The sequence below is a fragment of the Pyrus communis genome, chromosome 14 (assembly GCF_963583255.1).
Source record: "Pyrus communis chromosome 14, drPyrComm1.1, whole genome shotgun sequence".
NCBI lineage: Eukaryota > Viridiplantae > Streptophyta > Magnoliopsida > Rosales > Rosaceae > Pyrus > Pyrus communis.
In genome coordinates, this window is record NC_084816.1 from 19,330,977 (window position 1) to 19,350,462 (window position 19,486).

At 36.1% G+C, this 19,486-nt stretch overlaps 3 protein-coding genes across 3 annotated transcripts; 1 reads left to right on the top strand and 2 right to left on the bottom strand.

Moving 5' to 3' along the window:
* The first annotated feature begins 858 nt into the window (after positions 1–858).
* On the top strand, positions 859–6,504 carry LOC137716454 (organic cation/carnitine transporter 4-like). Its single transcript, XM_068455916.1, has 2 exons — positions 859–1,399; positions 5,172–6,504. The coding sequence occupies exons 1-2, from the start codon at positions 949–951 to the stop codon at positions 6,365–6,367; spliced, it is 1,647 nt and encodes a 548-aa protein (XP_068312017.1). The 5' UTR covers positions 859–948; the 3' UTR covers positions 6,368–6,504.
* Positions 6,505–7,683: 1,179 nt separating this feature from the next.
* LOC137714698 (uncharacterized) lies at positions 7,684–8,662 on the bottom strand. Its single transcript, XM_068453841.1, has 2 exons — positions 8,205–8,662; positions 7,684–7,922 (listed from the first exon to the last, which is right to left on the bottom strand). Exons 1-2 carry the CDS (start codon positions 8,513–8,515, stop codon positions 7,871–7,873), a joined length of 363 nt encoding a protein of 120 aa, XP_068309942.1. The 5' UTR covers positions 8,516–8,662; the 3' UTR covers positions 7,684–7,870.
* Positions 8,663–13,362: 4,700 nt separating this feature from the next.
* Positions 13,363–16,634, bottom strand: LOC137715917 (organelle RRM domain-containing protein 2, mitochondrial). Its single transcript, XM_068455280.1, has 4 exons — positions 16,384–16,634; positions 14,971–15,039; positions 14,781–14,887; positions 13,363–13,752 (listed from the first exon to the last, which is right to left on the bottom strand). Exons 1-4 carry the CDS (start codon positions 16,535–16,537, stop codon positions 13,654–13,656), a joined length of 429 nt encoding a protein of 142 aa, XP_068311381.1. The 5' UTR covers positions 16,538–16,634; the 3' UTR covers positions 13,363–13,653.
* Between the last annotated feature and the right edge of the window lie 2,852 nt (positions 16,635–19,486).

Here is a 19,486-nt window from a genome sequence, read left to right on the forward strand (position 1 = left end):
TTATTGAGGTTAATTAGAACTATAACTCACAAATGTAATTAGTTAGTCATTTTTCTCAATAATACTGAAGCTTCATTTCTGTATAAACTTTCTTTCTAGTTCTTCATCTTTCTCATTCTTCATTGTTCTTTTATTTAAATACTCTGTATTTCTTGTTGCAAGTTTAAGAAATTTTGTAAAAAATTTCCGGTTCAAGTGCTTAAAAGCGTTTAACATATCCATATTCTGCTCCATCAAGATCTTTCGTATAAAATAAACAAATGAGTTATGAAATATCGAATCAACATATTAAGAGTACTGGGGAACAAATTGTAGAGGAATCCCAATGGGAAAGCTTAAAGCAAAAACCCAAGGTGCAAAATCCCTTTCTTCTTCTTTTCTTTCTTTCACACGACTTCAGGCGTTTTAGCTACAGCTTCACATTTTCAGCATTTGGGCTATGAACCTAATGAACCCTTTGTGACTCACACCGACCACTGTCCTTGAGATAGTGATTTATCACGAACAAAAGAATAGTTATTACTTTCATGATAAATGGGGTAATGCCAAGGAAAGAGATCCTAACAGCATTCCCTAATCTTGCCAGGCCACCCCTAAGCCCTACGTAAGAGAGAAACTTACACCATCACAACAATATTTCGTGACAATAATATAACGAGAAGTGTAAATTTATCTTCACGTTATATTATATAATTGGTGCAAAACGTCTGGGTGACCGTTTACCTATGTCAGGTAAATACTTCTCCCGCAAAACCCATTTGAGTCAGAAAAGCTAGGAAACAAATCGACGGCTAGAGTTCCCTCCACGTGTCAAGCCAAAAGCATCACGCTCCTGGTGACAAGGAAAAACACAAGTATATATATAGCCACCACCTCTTAAACCTTCAACATGAGAAACGCCACCACGACCACCTCTTATACAAGAAGTTAATTAGGTCAATTCATAACATGCCCACCCGTTCATCATCATCGTCATCTGACTCGGGAGGCGATCAGAGCCCCGAACTCCGGTCACCTCTGCTCTCCAATGCAAATAAACCCGCCGGAGAGCCTGAATCAGAGAAACTATGCATCGACGACATGTTACAAAAGTATTGCGGGGAGTTTGGTCCGTACCAAATGAAGCACTTCGTGCTGACCAGCTTGGCTTGGGCTCTGGAGGCCTTCCACACCATGGTCATGATATTTGCGGACCGTGAACCGGCTTGGCGGTGTTTGGATGGAGCAGCTGGTTCGGGTTGCGATGCCGGGGCGAGGACCGTTTGCGGGCTCGAATCGGGTTCATGGGAGTGGATCGGCGGTCTTGGAAGCTCGACCGTTGCTGAATGGGGGTTGGTTTGTGAGGAGAAGTATAAGGTTGGGCTGGCTCAGGCCTTGTTCTTCGGCGGCTGTATGATTGGTCAGTTTTCCTACTCTTCCTCTCCCCCTCAAATTAATCTGTTGTTGTTAGTTTATAATTTTAAAAAAAATCACGGGATAATATAACATACGAGATAAACTTCTACAACTGTGAAAATATAAATACGTTTTTGGTCCAACTTGTTTGATAGCGAATTTGTCGATGATAGATGTTTACAGGTGCAAAGAATATAACGAGCACACAAATGGAATATACATATTTTTTTTAATATAGATTTTAGAAAAGACTATCAACTCACATAAAATAATCAGTAATGTTGTAACGACAAAAATTCATGTCACATCCCGGCCCGGGGTGGACCACTTCCCGGGCCCGACTCCACCATAGCACGATATTGTCCGCTTTGGGCTTACCATTCCCTCACGGTTTTGTTTTTGGGAACTCACGAGCAACTTCCCAGTGGATCACCCATCATGGGATTGCTCTAGCCCCCTTCTCGCTTAACTTCGGAGTTCCTACGGAACCCGAAGCCAGTGAGCTCCCAAAAGGCCTCGTGCTAGGTAGGGATGGGAATATACATTTAAGAATCACTCCCCTGGGCGATGTGGGATGTCACAATTCATGAATTAGGAAGATATAATGAACATTAAGAATATTTCGCACAGTAAATATGGTACAAATAGTTTTATTTTGAATATATGCATGTGGACATTTTTAAATGATTAAGCCATTCCATTATATAGTAGTAATCTGTCTTTGACTAGTTGTGGAAGATAGTTCATGTTTTTCCATTTGTGGATTTGTGTAGTCAAATTATTACGACTAACCTATATGACTTAGCCTAAAGTATAAATATTTTTGTATGAAAATAAACCAAAGAGCATTACGTAACTAGTACTTTGCCTAAACGGTCAAAAATATATATAGGAAAATTGGTTATATTGCAAAAGAGTAGTTTGTACAAAGTTACGTCTACAGCATGTTTTTGGTCCAGTCCGACTCGCCAACCATGTGTTCCTCAATATAATTTTTAAAAAATTGTAATAATGATATTTCTCTCTCTTGTCCCCTCTTCCTCACCCTCTCCTCCCCAATTTATCTCCATGCGGATGAAACCCAGATATCTGTAAAAAATTTCCCGTTGCATCTCTCAAACGATGAAAGGATCATGGCTCCTAACTTATAAAAACTCCATTAAAAGCTTATCAAGCAAACCCACTAACTTATAGTCCACAAAATATACAAATTATTCATGGTTCAAGAACATGTATCTAATATCCACAAATTTCCGATGGAAAAATTTAGAGAAAAAAAAAAAAATGTGGTGAGAAACCCATATAAAAATTAATAATTTGGAAAAGAGAGAGACAAATTCAAATTGCAGACTGACCCCCGACTTTTTTCAGTTCCAAAATTTAGATCTTGGGTTGTTTCTTTGGTTTACAGATTCAAATCCTAGGTTTCCCCAGTATATTTCGATGGATATATGCAAATCGACAACCATGGTTACCAATTCATAGTGCAAGGGAGAAGAGAACTGAAAATTTTAAATTACAATTTCTTAAGTTCTTGTAACAGTGGAACCTTAGGAGCACTAAATTGAAACAGTTTCACGAGATCGGCGAGTCCGGCTAGCATTATCCTTATTATTATGTCCAAATTACACTTTTTAATCAGGACTTTAGAAGGCTTGTCTTGTCATCAGCATCACTATCACTAGCAGCTAGCAGAATATGACCGCGATAGAACAGAAAAATATATCTAGTTGTAAATATATATATATATATATATATATATATATATATGTGTATATATATATACACACATATACATATTGTAAAACAAACTAATTAATATTTGGACTGTGGAGAGAAGAACAAGCTAGGGTACTTACGTGATACCGTGAGTGAAGTCAAAATATGCGGATGCTTTTGGAGAAAGACGACGAATGTTCTGTGTCTGCATGCAGCTCAGAGAAATCTAGGTAGCTTTCAGTTTGTTGGTTGGGTTTCATTGGCGTGAGGATATAGGTGTCATTTTGTCCATTTCTTAAGTACATATGGAACAGGTCTGAGGTCTCACGTGTTCTTCTCATTTATCTTGCTATACATCATTTTGGGTTGTATAACAGATAAGGTTAAGCTCATATTTTCTCTCATTCTTTATACTTATAACAAAACATATCCCATGTTGCTTAGAACACGCACTCAAGTTTGATCTCTTTTCTCTTTTAGTATATTTTGGATGAATTTGGGTAAAATTATACACTTTTTAGGTTTAGCATGTATACCACTAACATCATGGATATTAACTCCAACTTAACTACATATTATTATTAGGTGTGAAGTTTTACTATCATATGTCCGATATGAAAATTTATTCTCAAACATAGAATATAAAATTTATTCTATCATTTAAATGCATATTATTTTATCATATGTCCAATATGAAAATTTATTCTCAAACATAGAATATAAAACAAAAACACATATGTAAACTGAACTCTTGGAATTAGCTTAAATAATGGAATTAAACGGGAAAATGTGAAAAGATTAGACAAAACCAAGGGTTCATATCTAATATGAGGTATTGGCCGATTTCTCATTTGAACTTTTAAGAAACTACCAATTTTCTCTCTGAACTATAGTTTTAATGGATTATTCCTCTGTAACTTTTATAATTGACCAATTTTAGATTCGAATCTTGTGAATGGTAAATGTAATACCATATTCGGTTACTCATTGTGTAATTTAGCCAAACTCTCCCTCTCTGTAGTGTAAAAATATATCATTGGACTAAAAAAGAAAAACAAAACCCTAGTTTCGAATGATTATATCTCGCGTAAGTACCTACCCAAAGAAGAAAACAAATATTAATCATTTGACTTTAATTTCCTTTTTGTTCTCTAACAAAACAATATATTTTAATTTACGAAGAAAAGATTGGAACGTAGACATAAAGACGAGAGCACACTATCCCATTAACGGGTTACTTCACATGCAACAAAAAATAACTGGCGACAATGGGGTTACATGATTGAGTTAAAGATGCTTTCATACGGGTGAAGCCTGCAAATAGCGTAGCCGCATGCCAATAATTCTAGAGGTAGCATGTATCTGTGTTCCTTTACATGCATGTGTGCAAAGCCTTCCCAAATAACTGGCGATATAGAATAGTATATAGGTCGACATCACATGCCACTATTATTCCTTGGTCAGTAGTAATGCGTTGATCCTATCATAAAATCATAGCTTTAGTAAGTCATGCTAATTCTAGTTATATGCACATGAATCATGTACAATTGGAGCATCATAAGACACCTTCTACTACATTTTAGTAATATTTTTATTCTATTTGTAAGTAAAAGATTTTAAGTTCAAAATTCGTAGATGATAAATTTAGTACCAAATTATGATTTAGCACAATCTTTAATCCTCTAGTATAAATATATCATTGTATTAAAAAAGTGAAAATAAAAAGAAGAGAAGAGCAACCAAATTGATAGAGGAAATTTGGTTAGTGCTCTTTATCGTTTTCATGGTCCATGTCAAGTAATAGGGCCCAAATTTCTCTTTTAGTTCTTTCTTCAGGTTTCATTGTGTTGTACTACTTGTTACCTGTGTATGTAAATGGTGAATGGCTGTAACAGGTGCCAGTAAATATCATTTGGTACATTGTCGATATTACAAACTATTAGTGTAATTCAGTCAATGTACCAAATATTGTAAATTAATGTTGGATAATGAACTCTCTTTTTTCTATTATATTTTAACTGGCTACTAAGATTAATATTTACGTATTTTCATTTTAGGTGCGGGAATCTTTGGGCATTTGTCAGACTCGTTTTTAGGAAGAAAGGGCTCCCTAACCGTTGTTTGCATTGTGAATACGATCTTCGGCTGCCTAACAGCATTCTCCCCAAACTACTGGACCTACGTCCTCTTCCGCCTCCTCACCGGCTTCAGCACAGGTGGGGTTGGTCTATGTGCCTTCGTCCTTGCCACAGAACCTGTCGGTCCTACAAAGCGTGGTGCAGCAGGAATGTCCACATTCTACTTCTTCTCAACAGGAATTGCAATCCTCTCTTGTGTTGCGTACATTTTCCCACAATGGCGCGAGCTCTACATTGTCTCCTCAATCCCATCATTGCTCTTCTTGCTCGTTGTCCTACCATTTGTCTCTGAGTCCCCAAGGTGGTACCTCATACGAGGAAGAATATCTGAAGCCATGAAACTAATGCGCGTAATTGCAAAGTCCAACAAGAACTACCTTCCTGAGGGAGTTGTCCTAACCCTAGACGAAGAAGCAAGCAATGATAATAGTACTACTATTACAAACGAGGATGACCAAACGTTCAAGGAACTATTGGAGAGAAAAGAAGCAATAAGTGGTTCTCTAATTGATGTGATGAAGTCTCCAGTTACTCGAATTCGGTTATTCCTAGCTGTGACCATAAATTTCTTGTGCTCGGTCGTGTACTATGGTTTGAGTTTGAACGTTGTCAACCTCGAAACCAACCTCTACATCAACGTGCTACTCAATGCCGTGGCGGAAATGCCAGCTTTCACAATCACAGCAATATTACTGGACAAGTATGGAAGGAAGCCACTGGCAATTGGGACACTATGGTTTAGTGGGGTTTTTTGTTTTCTTGGGATCTTGGTGGGGAATGTTGGGGTGTGGAAAGTTGTTAGGATGGTGTGCGGGATTTTGGGGATTTTTGGGATGGCGGGGACTTACAATTTGCTTTTTATTTACACCACGGAGTTGTTTCCGACTGTGGTGAGGAATGCAGCGCTTGGATGTGCCACACAAGCCGCACAAATGGGGGCGATTTTGGCCCCGTTTGTGGTGGTTTTGGGCGGGGGTTTGCCGTTTGCAGTGTTTGCCATGTGTGGGATTGTGGGTGGGATGTTTGCATTTTATTTGCCGGAGACGTTGAATAAGCCTTTGTATGATACATTGACTGGGATGGAGGATGGGGAGGGTGCTTTCAGAAGTGTGTGAATTTGTCACTTCCTGATTATAATAAGTCTGTAAGATTGACATTGTATCTTTTTAATTAACGTTATCAGTACGTAGCATAAATTGTTAATCCGTAGCAAATAGTACAGGTAATGTACGAATGCATATATATGACCAAAAACCACACTACAAAATAATTATCCCTGCAAGAGGTTACAGAAACCACACCGCATGCTTTTCACTTATAATTTCAATCTGCTTCTCTTCCGAAGGCAAAAACCTCCCATTGTCAACAGCTTAGCCTCCTACCATCCAGCTGCCAATTACTTAAATTCATATTTTCTTAATTTTGACGACGTATATAAGCGAAGCGACTACAATCCAGCTCCCCTGTTGAGAGTACATGCATTGAAAAATGAAGCTTTGCTAAGTACATAGTTTAATTAATTTTGAGCCTCTCTACGTTATTGCCAATTAATTTTAGGATATTCTAATAAAACATAAACTAGAGTGACCTCAGTTTTCATAACTTTGACAAACCAAACAAGGCTGAATTGGATCAGACACTACTTTTGCCAATTGCCATGCATGTGCATTTTTTTTAGTGAAGTGCCTTTTTAGCTAGTAGTTGACGATCACAACAACAACAAAGCCCCATGGATCCGTCTATTAGACTCTCCCAACCCTTGGGGCAAAAATATGAATCCCTCCAAATTTAGTCAACAAAAAACTTAATGAACTAGATTATGCTCCATTTCCAACAGATTACGCACTAGACTATGAGTCACTCTGTTGAGTTGAAAGGGTGATTCATTTGACGATCTATGGCTGCTCAGCTTATCTATCTCTAATCTTGCAGGCTCAATGAAAATTAAAACGACATATTTATATCCCGCTCGTCACTTTCTACGTTAATATAAACAAATATTGCCAGTCCATGATGATATGATATCCAACGGTTTACCATGTATGAACATTTGCATCAACTCCCTAATACTATACACCTTGGACAGACTAAGGTAGTGATGCGATATAGGATACCTTGTTTCAAGACTGTTGAAAGGTTCTGTATTAATTTTTGGGATCTCTTCTTTTGTCATGAAATTTGAAAATTTTCTTTTCTTTTGTCGTGGTCGGATTGAATTTGAAATCTCTTACTCTTGAAGAGAATTTTAATTGGAAATTGTTTTTTTAAGAGCAATATTCTGCCTTAAATTGTTTTGTTTTTTAAGTTTAATATTCTACCTTATTAAAATTATAAACAAAACAATTTCCAGTTAAACTTAATTTCCAGTTTAGCATTTAATTAGACTCAACTTGAGTTATGAAACAAAAGCCAAATGTAAGTGGATTGGATGAACAATTGGAAACCTAAACAAATAAATGGAAAATATACAAATGTACTATTCGAGTACAATGGTACAATACAAGAAGGCTTTTTAGTTGTTATTTTCCTAAAGTTCATATACACACACTCTCATTTCATTATCCCACCCAGTTTCGAGCATGAATAACCGGCTGCTATTGCAAGTTCATCCCATGATATCAAAACATAAAAGGCATCGGAGAGAACGCCGGAATCGCAAATGAAGCTCGCCTGAAAAAAATTCCATACAATGTGTAATCAATTTACAACCAATAATAAGAGAAATGATAACTAATCAATTTAATTTAATTATGTTTCCTGGTTTCGTTTGATTTATTAATTCCCATTATTTGAAACAAAGAGTGAAGTATGTTAGGGAAAAAATGGGAGTGTGGTTAACAATTTTCTAATAACAAAACCAAACACAAATGAAACAACGTCGTGGTCTAAAGAAAGCAAAACATCCGATGCTTTTACTATTTTGCTATGTACTATATTTTACTATTCACGTACCAGTAATCTTCGTCGTGGCTGCGGACCTGAACTTTTGTTCGATCATGACCGCTCTTCCTCTTCACGGATCTCTCGATCCCAGCCGTTCGATCCACTACCATCGCAGCAACGTTATCCTCGGAAATTGAGCTTAGCGACGGCCTCCAATCGCACGAATTTACTGAGCTCCTGCGCTTTCTGCTGCAGCGTATCATTCCGCTCGGCGCCATCACCAGCGACCTCGTCTCCTCAGAAAGCGGAGCCGGCTCGCTGGTGGATGTTGCGGGGCGTGTGGCCCTGCAGCACGAGACGAACTCTAAAAAGAACTTCATGGCGTGATTTTGCTGTTACGATGTGCGTTACCTGAGAATTGTGTGAAAGAGGGGCTCGAAATTGTTGAGATTTACGGTTTGTGCCATTGGCGGGATCTCATTTTCGTCTAGGGTTCAGGCTATTTAGTTTCAGGCTGAAGAGATAGAAGGTTTTGGGGAGTGGACTTTGTCCCTGGCTCTCCTCTGGTTTTTGTGGGAGAGCGAGGATTTTATAATATGCGTTTGGTTTGGGTGGATATGTTGTTGGGATTTATCTGAAGCATGCGATCAGACTGGGCATGGTTTTGTGGGATTATTACAATTGTGCCCCTGTTTTCGACCGTGTAATTTGCATGGAACTAGTTCACTATCATGTTTGCAGGTGGCATTATGATCCAATAGTAAAATCATTTGAACAAAAACTTACATATATTATATTATTAAATAAAAACGTTATGCTAAAAGTGAATCTATTTCATATACATCTTTTCCTTATTTCCAATCATAATGAATTTATGGAATGACATGGTGTGTAGAGTAGTGCATCTCTGTGGCTCTGTCTACAAAGAAAATTTGACATTTTCAATTTGATTCAATATGCTTTTTTGGTAAATTGAATCAATATTCAATGTCCAATCTGATTCAATATTCGGGGGCCACATGATTTGTAATGATAAAATATTGCGGAAAGAGGAAGTATAGAAAATACATATAAGGAGCCCCATGATTTTGATCCTTATCAATTCAAATCTTCTTCTTAATTATCAAATAAATTTTTAATGGGTAAGATATGCAAGTAAAAATGTATTTTATAGCGCAAGTGGTAGGGGCGTACAACGGACAAAAAAAATGGCATAAAAGAGAGTTTACATGCTTTTTTTTTTTTTTTTGTTAAACGCTAGATTTTTGTTAGATTAGATGTTAAATTAGTTACCGACAGAGTTTGAACTTTCGCTGTCATACAATAGCTCATCACCTTTCCATCACTGTGGTAAGGGGTTGGATTTGTTAGGACTAATGGCATGTGTTTTGATGAATGAAATTGTAAGAAATGAGTGTCATTCTTATTTATGCATTTACGAACAACTTTTTTTTTCTTTGAACAGACGATGTCATCTACACTAAAGGAGTGGGGATGAGCTTAGCCTTACAATGACTAGTAATAATGTGGTTCAAATTCGTTTTTAACGAAAATCGAACTTAAGATCTTTCACCTACAAATAAAAATGAATGTCTCTCACTTAAGTTGGCTGCCTCAGTGGATTCTCCCTATAGCCGCCCTAACCACGTCGTACCATTAACATAATAATATGTGGGACATTTTATTTTTCATGTTGAAAGGCATGCTTATTCTTAAATGACACAAGGCAATTAACTCTTTAAATACTTCATGTAATCACTTGAAAACAACACCGTAAAACATAAATAAATAAAAATTAAAAAAAAAAAATTAATGATCGCCAACTGTGATTGTAGAAAGGTTACATCACGTCAGCTTTTAAATTTATTAAATTTTGTATATTTAGAATGTGAACGTCAGAAAGAAAAGGAAGCGGATTCTCTTTTGATTCATTTTGTTGAAATTTTAGGAATTTTCATATTTTAATCTTAATCGTATATCGTGTGATTATTTTTCGTTAGATATTATTTTTATTTAATTTTAAATAAAAAAAAGTTAAATGATTTTTTACCGCATAATACATGATAAATGATTAAAATGTAAGAATTCTTAAGATCTCACATAATCAATCTAGATGGAATCTAATTCCTTCGTAAAGTGACTTGTAAATGCCACTTTTCTTATTCAAAATATGTGTCACTTTTTTTCTCAAAAAAAATAAAATAAAATAAAAACAAAAAATAAAAAGTAAAAAAAAAATAAAAGTGTCACTTTGTATACGGTTGATACGTAATTACAAATTGCTTTGATGTGGTTTGCTGTCCTGGACTTGTGGTGGGTAATCAAGTTATGACAAAGGTATGGAATTTGGATTTATTCTTAAATACCACCGATATTATTATTTTATGCTACACAAATAAAAAATAATAATTAAAGTCTAAACATAAAACGTAATAAGTTTAAACAAGAAGACACCATCCCCCAAGATAACACACCACTTATAACTTTTTAAAATTCTACCAATAATATTACTTGGTGTGCATAACTTACCAAAACCTAAATTAAAAAAGCATAAACATGCCCCAAATAAAGGGCGACAAATTAATCAAATTTATGTCAATAGAGGGCATTTTTATTCAAGAACCTCACCCACAAAACCCAATTATCCTACAAGCCCCATCTGATTATTGTCACGTATTAATATTTTCAACAAATTCTTAAACTCCTCTAAATTATATAATGGACTGAGTACTTAAAACCCCCCAACCTTTTAGTATCATTTCAAATTGATCTTAACCTTTTTAAACATTCCGAACAAAACATCTAACCTATTAAAATATCACATTCGTTAGACCCTAATTTAATTTTTGTTAAATTAACTAGGCCAATCACAGCTTTCAAGATTAGCACAAAGGTTGGGATGGGGTTTCGGTGGTAGATTGAGCTTGGAGGTGACAGGGGCTCAATATTTCCCGATCTTCATTTTGTCTTTCATTTTATTTGTGAATTTGTTTGTTTGTTTTTTTTTTTTTCATCTTCGTGTCGCTTTTTAAGTTATTTTTATTATTATTTGTGTCACGGTAAGTTAAAAAGTGAGACTCATTGTTGCCACATGTACATTTAACAAAAAAATTATCTGAACTTAACGGATATGACATTTTCAATAGGTTGGGTACTTGTTTCGAATGTTTCAAAAAATTGAGACCAATTTAGAATGACATTAAATCGTTGAAGAGTTTTAGGTACTGAATCCTTATCAAATAAATAAATTCAATTGATGGGTCATAATCTTTGACGTCGGATTACCACATGACAAAAGGTTACTCGCAGTGCTTTGCCTACGGGGATAAACAATATGTTGGCCAACTTTTGCTCCATCCACTACAATCTAACAAATACACTACACGTTTTGTGTATATTAATAACAAGGCGAATTGGATCAATCAACAAAAACGTGCCACATTTGAACCTGTTATTTATAGAAATGCCTGGCAGCCTGGCAATGAGTTATTTTCATTTATTTCTTACACCTAATTCTATGATTTTAGTTCTGCAATATTTTTCTTCTTAATTTTGGAAGAGGTTTCGAGTTTGTTTTGACTGTAAAACCCCTCCTCTTACATTATTATTTACAGTTATCCAATAGTATTATAAGTTGCATCCATGAGATTCGTATCAGTCAGAGACAGCACGACACAATGCGAATGACTAACGAAAGCATTCCTCATTTTGAACCACGTAAAAGAGTGAAGGGAGTACAATATGCACCCTTCTCAACAATCCAAATTCATTTCCACCACAATTTTGATTCTAGCAAACGAAACAGTAGTTTATCGATGGCTCTTAGACCAATCATGATTCTCTTTCCTTCTATTCTCCTTCCATTTCCTTCCCTCCTCTCACACTTCCCATTTTGTCCTTCTCTCTCTATAAAAAAAACTTAATATAAGATGTTAACGTGATTTAATCGTGACCGTTCAAATAGGAGAGGAGAAAAGGAAAGGAAAAAAAAAAAAAAAAAAACAGGAAGAGAATCCTACTCGTCTCAGACTTCATTCATTTAATCCCAACTTCTACCATAAAATTCTTTCTTTCTGCTAAATATCATTCTTGAAAGAAAGCCACAATTCAAGCATCTGTGACTCACTAAATCTGACAGGACCAGTTGTCCCCAAAAATGCTTGCTGCATAGCTGCTGAGAAACGAGGACTCATCTAATATTGTTTCTCATTCCCCCTCTAATTTCCATCCAACCAAAAAACGATTTGTTTGTCCTAATTCGATGACGAGGCCTTAACTTCAAAATATCCAATGTCTGGTCACTTTCACGGCCAGAAATTTTCTCCGGTTGCTTCGATCACAAGGCGGTGCTCGACGGCCATTGGGGCATGTCACGAAATTGTGTGAATGCAATTGGCCGACTAAGGCCACACCTGCACTCGTGTAGTTAAGGGCAGGAGAAGCCATCAAAGACTGAGTTTGTAATGTTCTAGCGAAATTCATCTGCATCTAGCCACCATATGTATGTGTCTACCAAAAGTCCAAAACACACTAAACTTGAAGTGCCAGATCATACATATACGACACTGAACTACAAACTTGCAACTGGAAAACCATGGAAAATGAGGATTTCTTTCTGATAATCAGGTCGACCAATCGCTACATACCAAACGATCTCAACGAGACAAGGCAGGACACACACCACGAAAGCTGACTTGATGGGAGCTAACATGGTTAGTATGACCTTATTAAGAAACATGGCATCGATGAGAAACACAAGAGGGACCAGTACCGACTTAGGCCTAATGGCAACAATTAATCAATAGCCCCAAGGATAATTATCACGAGGATTAGGACTTGGCACTACTGGGGAAGACAATCGGGACCATCACTACTTAATTGAGTAATAGCTTAGGCTTAATGCCAATCAGTAGCACTAATCACATATCGCACAAAGATGACGAAGGAAGCCACATACCTTACATAAAAAGGCCAATAATAATGATCGGCTCACATCGCAGCATGGACTCCTACCTCATAAATGAACTCAAACTCGGATTTCAACTACTCAACAAATTCTAGATGCCTCATGCCTGAAACGCTTACGAGGCATCAGCCTCAAGCTCAGAGAAACTGAATACCCTTCACACAAATTGAAGATACAAAGGAATTGGTGAACTTTAATTTCCAGTTTTTTTCCCGAAGAATAATACAATACCAGACAGCCAACAAGCAAAGTCATCTACCGTTCAAGTTCAAAAAGAGGTCTAGAATATATGATATATCAGTAGAAGTTCCGCTACATGTTGACAAAAGCAAACAGTCTTGCAGACTACATTAAAACATATGAATGAAGCTACATTTGACTTCCCAATCTTGATTGGTTGTCAGATTAGGACAATCCCCACCTCATTTATGAAATTCCAGGCAATGAAGACCACCCAACCTTACACCGAAAAATGATGAAGTATGATCACTGAATTCTAGCTGGTGATAAATATTATTAACCTGACAAGCTTTCTCGCCTTGGACCCAGGATTTAATAACGGCTATATGGTGAAGCCATATTGTTCTGAGGTGGTGGAGTTGGCTGTCTGGGTCTTGCGTATTCAGCAAATATGACCCAACCATCAAGAAACTACACACAAACAAAACAAAAACTTCAGTTCCAGGATAGAAAAGTGTGTATACTAAATATTGATAACAAATAAATGGACAACCATTCCCACTATCAATGGAGGAGGAAGGCTGAATCGACATTAATAAACAAAACCCCTAAAAAGTAGCAGTGCCAGAGAAAGGGTGATAAGTAATATCTGAACACTTTCGTATTTTAAAGGGCCTTACAAGTTAAGTAAATTCCCAAACAGGCATCAATAGTGTTTGTTTTGTTCAATGAATGCAAGAAAGAAAACATTGCAGCAATAACAAATAACAAGATAACTAAATATATATAATGTCAAAATTATGAAATCTTATTTTCAAATTTGTAAAAGCTTCCCGCAATTGTGAGTTTGAACAACGTGACAATCTGGTGGCTAATGATCTTTGGACACCAGACCATGTGGTCCGCAGGTTATGGGATGAACATGCAGCAAAGTTTGGTCATGAGATAATTGCGTTAGCTTATTGGAACTTCCATGCCATGGAACTCCATAGAGTGAAAGTGGCTTTTTGTTAGTCAGAAAAAGTAAACATATTTTTTTGGTTCAAGGAGAGTTCCAGATACGTCTTTGAAAGAAAACTAAGTATGCTAAAACTGCTTCAGTGCTTGAAATGTTAAGGTAATGTAATCATGAGGGCCCCGACTGGAAATTTCTTATATTGTGCTCATATCAGTCTTAGAGCTTCCTTCTGAATGGAAGCAAAGTATGTGCATTCTGTTTGCCTTGAGCCAGTGGGAAGTAACTGAAAACATTTTCCTGAAGAATTGATGAAATATTTTTTAGAAGGAAGATTTTCAATTTGTTAAACATCTTTCTTTTTTATAGTTCTGGAGTTTGAGTGTCAGTACATCCAATGGAACAAGGCTACCCCAACAAATATAGAGAACACTTTTGTTGGGTTGGGAGAAGCCATATTGCATCGCCAAAATATTGTGTTTTCACTGACTTATCGTGTAGTGTCTAACAAACTTTAACGGTGCAAGGAATACTGTCAACTGACCTTTCCATCCATCCCTTCTATGCCTTTGGCAGCATCTTCTAGGGTAGCATACTTTACAAAACCAAACCCCTTGGAATATCCTGACACTCGATCAGTTACCACCCTAGCTGTAAACAGCAGAGAATCATTAGTAAATATTTACTATAGAAATCACTAATAAAAATAACAATTGTGAAGGATAACTACACACCATGAACTACTTCACCAAACTGAGAAAAGGCTTCGTGTAATTTTTCTGTAGTAGTACGTTTGCTGAGCCCTGAAAACAAACAGATAAGCGACCTAATAAAAATCATAGTAAACCAAAAGGAAACTCAAGTGTAAATGAATCTAGACTACTAAAGTCTGCAAGGCACTTATCAACTAAACAAAAGATGAAAGATTTAATCTAAAAATACATGGAAGACAAAGAAATTGCCTTCAAGATCATCAATGTACATGGATAAGCTCCGAAACTCTTCCTGTACTTAACAAAAATAAATTGTTGCCTTAAAAAATAAATTTGCACTTCCAACCCTTACTAATAAAAAAAAAAAAAAAAAATTCAAAACTACATCTGACTGACGGGCCATGGGAAACAAAACATTAGCTCGTTAATGAAGAGTCGCCTATCCATTGTTAGCATCAAGTGGTTCATGGATTTTCAGAATCAACTTTCATACTCACTAAATACATCAGTCATTTGCACATTCAATAATAACATTGACTGAGGAGTAAACAATCATTTCCAAAAGATACTATTTATTCTATTATACCTGACAGTAAACCTATACGAAGAAAAAAAAAACAACTGCTAAAGACAAATGTCAAAGAAAGAGAAAACAAAAACTCGAAATTTATGGTCCGTTTAATAACAATTTCATTTTTGGTTTTAGCCTTTAGTTTTTAATTTTTTTTGTTAGGGATGGAGGGAAATGCATGGAAGAAATGAGAGATATACAGGGATATACATAAGTGAAGGAAGCATGGTCGGACAGACGTAGAAGAAATGTATGGGTACAGAAGATGAAAACTAAAACAAAAAAAGTAAAGTTTGTTCACTTTCAAGATTTTGTTTTCATTCATTCTTCTATATTACTTCCCCTCCCTCCCCACCTCCACGACCATTCTTCAAGCATAAATATTGAAAACTAAAAACGAAGTAGTTATCAAATGGACCGTAGATATCCAACATTTAATATCAGTCTATAATTAAGAAGTTACAAACTTTTAACTCTGTAACACTCTGTTTGGCTTGTCAGGAAAAAAAAAAAAAAAGCATAGAAAATTGAAAAGCAACAGTTGGTACCTAATTAGGATTTCTGTAATTAAAAACAAAATGTTAAATTATCGAAGTAAGCAAACCAATCAATTTGGTGGGGGTTGAGTTTCTAGGTTGCCCAAAAGTGATTAACATATAAAATAAGTCTAAACAAAATTATGATTTCCTGTAATCATTTTCTCAGCAGCTAACTCAAAAATCATTGAACAAGTCACACAAAGATGCGAGCTTTTTACAAATTAATTCAAAATAGACCAAAACGCCGATGACCCATAAGAGATAAATCGGTAAACATGAAGGAAATGAGGGGAAAAGCGGGAAAAGAGGAAGAGATTGACATACCGGAGACGAAGAGGTTGGTGCTCGGCTCAGCCTGCTCTCGAGCCGAAGGCGTTGCAGAGTTCATTGAGGGAATGAAACTTGTTGAGAAGAGCCGCCCCAAGCCACGAGTGGAACCGGCGGCCACCGCCGCCGCTGCTCGCAGTGTCAAAGCCATTGTCTTTGCGCTTGAGAGTCTATGCTGCAACGGCCTAAAAGCTAAAACCCTATTCGATAAACCCCGATGTAGATTTTCTAGAGAGAGCGAGAGAGACAGAGAAAGGTCAGCTATATGAGAGAGATTGGAAAGCTAATTGCTGAAGTTACGAAATTGGCCTCCGTTTCTAGTATGTAATGCCTAAAAGGGTAGGGTTTCGTTTCAATCTAAGAGCATCTTCAAATGAGATGTCAAAAAGTTCACATAAATTATAACAGTAATAAAATACCACACTAATATTCTCCAAACGAAATGTCAATTCCTATGTGGCGCTGACATGAATTGGCAGCAAAGAGGTTGTCAAATTTGACAGTAGCTTCAAATATTTTATCTTAATTATTAAATGTTTTTTTATTAATTTAATCATTATTATAATTAAGAGAGTTTTAACGAAAAACTCACGGTACAGTTCACTTTAACGAAAAATCACATTTTTACACTAAAATGTCAATCCTGATACTATTCATTTTACTCTTTATTTTGTCTTTATCATTAAAACTCAAAGTTTTTAAGTCATTTTCATTAGTTTTCTTATAATTAATATTGAATGTTGTCCTTTAGATTCTATCTCTCCTGTTGGTGGCAATTTAATAATTAATTAAATGTCATTTATTAATTTTTTTATTCATTTAACCATTTATGTTATAAAAAATAAAATAAAATTTTAATTTGACATATCAGGTGGAAAGTAAAACTTAAAAGATGTCAAAATATCATATAGGCTATCAAATTCAAATTTTATGTTCAAAATTTGACATCTCCTTTAGATATGGTCTAATGGGTCAATCAATGGTTCGTTGGATGAAATATTGTTGTGGGGTAGGGTCCCCTTATAAGCAACTATCATCCATTATAAAAGAGTAATATTAGAGAAACTAAATTTGTAGACTAAATTGCTACTTAGGCCTGGTTTGGTACTGAGGTGATTATGAAAAAAATTGATGTCAAAAAAATCTGGGAGCTGTTTTTGTGTTTGGTAAACATTCAGCTTCAACTTTTTTTCACAGTTTTTGGTGAAAAAGAGCCAAAAACAAGAATCTGCAAAACCTAACTTTGAAAAACTGACTTTTTTTCACATCTGTTTTACATAAAATTTTACCAAACACTATAATACTGCTTTACCAAACATTCTGTTGCTTTATTTCACATCTACTTATTCTCACAGCATAGCATAAGCAACTTTTTTTCAAAGCACAACAATACCAAATCAGCCCTTAATACTATGGACAAGTGGTATTCATCTTCACTTGAAAGTGAGAGGTCTTATATTCGAATCTCATGGATGACGGATTCGATACCAAATTAGACTGTCCATTTTGTGGTTTAACTGAACTTCCTCTTCCCTTAGTGTAAAATAATTAATGTACTAAAAAAAATTGTAGACTAAATTTTGTAAATTAAATAATATGGAAGTTGATGATTAGATTATTATTTAAACGTTGATAAACGTGCTCATTTCTTATTGGTTACACATCTTTTAGTTTACAAATTTAGTATATAAATTTAGTCTTCCTAACATTATTCATTATAAAATTCACACTAAATTTGCAACTTTTAACATAGTATCTCCTTCTTTCGAAAAGACAAAAAAAAATAAACATTTATCCGCTAAGCTGTGGTGAGAGAAAAGAATTTCGATGCGTCAGGTGCTGAAACATTCTAAACTCGAAGTGTTATCTTTACAGCCTGCTGCTATTCTTGCGTTACCATTCACATACCCCTAAACTCTAAACCTCACGGGCCTCCATTGCTTCAATTGCACTTTGGACCTTCTTGAGGGCATGAGTTCGAGCTGCGTCTCTCTACTTCTTAATTTTATTTATTTTATGTTTTACTTTTAATTTTTTTTTAATTTTTATTTTACCCATAGCACGATACCAAACTATTATCTTCATGTCGTGCAAAATGCATTTTAGATGAAAATTTTCTTATAATACATCCTCCCAATCCGACATCGACGAGATCGAAAACCTGATAACGTCAGCGTCCAATCAGGGCTCACTACCGTCCTCCCCGCTGTCGTCGATTTCGACCTGCCCTGCTCGACGGTGGCGTTGCGAACCCAGGGAAAGCTGGAAGTCAAGCCTTAGAGCTTCCACGACAGAGAGGAAGACGGAGATGTTGGGGACTTGGGTGGCGTCTTCAGGATGTGGGAAGGTGAAGACTTGGATTTGGGTATCCTCACCGGGCCGTGGAGATTTACGCTCCGCGGCCAAACGGTTTTTCTCCTTCCCGGGGTGTCTTATCCTTCCTGATTTCCTGCACCGACCTTGTCGTAGTCGCCAGAATCTGCAACGGCCCTCTCGGGGCCTCCTTCAACCCGTGGAGAGGAAGAAGCTGTTGGGCCATGTGCTGTTGGGCTACTTATTAATGGGCCTTTTGTGTTAAATTTTATTTACATGTTATTAAAAATAAATAAAAATGAACCAAACCAAACCAAAATGGAACCAAAAATCGAATGAAACCGAACTCACTCCTACTACTACAGGGCACACTGAGTCGAGGGCACGCAACTTGGCAGGGATTAACCGGAGGCCTTACAAGGGGAGCCAGGGCTTTGTCTCCGAAATTTATGTTAGCTTTCTTGGAAAGCAAGCTACCCAATAGCCCCAAGTTAAAAACAATTTTTTTTTTTTTAATTCTGGGGTTAGAAATTAAAATTAGGGTGTGGAATTAAATAGCCAATTTGGAAAGATAAATTGAAAAATAAAAAATACACAAACACAAACGGATGTGAATATACTCACTCACGAGTCACAAAAGCAAAATGCTGGATGCTCCACCACTAAAATGTTAATTTTCCATATCTCTGTGTGTCCTAGTCAAAACTACTTTTTTATTTATTAGCCATGGAATGGATAGAATTTTGTAACGAGAAAAAGTATAAAAATAATGAATAAAATAAATTAT

Excerpts from the sequence above, each read along its gene's own strand:
- LOC137716454 (XM_068455916.1), top strand. The coding sequence starts at position 949 with ATGCCCACCCGTTCATCATCATCGTCATCTGACTCGGGAGGCGATCAG. Across the intron at positions 1,400-5,171 it reads CTTCGGCGGCTGTATGATTG|GTGCGGGAATCTTTGGGCAT; the intron begins GTCAGTTTTCCT and ends TTTTCATTTTAG.
- LOC137714698 (XM_068453841.1), bottom strand. The coding sequence starts at position 8,515 with ATGAAGTTCTTTTTAGAGTTCGTCTCGTGCTGCAGGGCCACACGCCCC. Across the intron at positions 7,923-8,204 it reads AGCCACGACGAAGATTACTG|GCGAGCTTCATTTGCGATTC; the intron begins GTACGTGAATAG and ends AATTTTTTTCAG.
- LOC137715917 (XM_068455280.1), bottom strand. The coding sequence starts at position 16,537 with ATGGCTTTGACACTGCGAGCAGCGGCGGCGGTGGCCGCCGGTTCCACT. Across the intron at positions 15,040-16,383 it reads CACCAACCTCTTCGTCTCCG|GGCTCAGCAAACGTACTACT; the intron begins GTATGTCAATCT and ends GTTTGTTTTCAG. Across the intron at positions 14,888-14,970 it reads GTTTGGTGAAGTAGTTCATG|CTAGGGTGGTAACTGATCGA; the intron begins GTGTGTAGTTAT and ends TGCTGTTTACAG.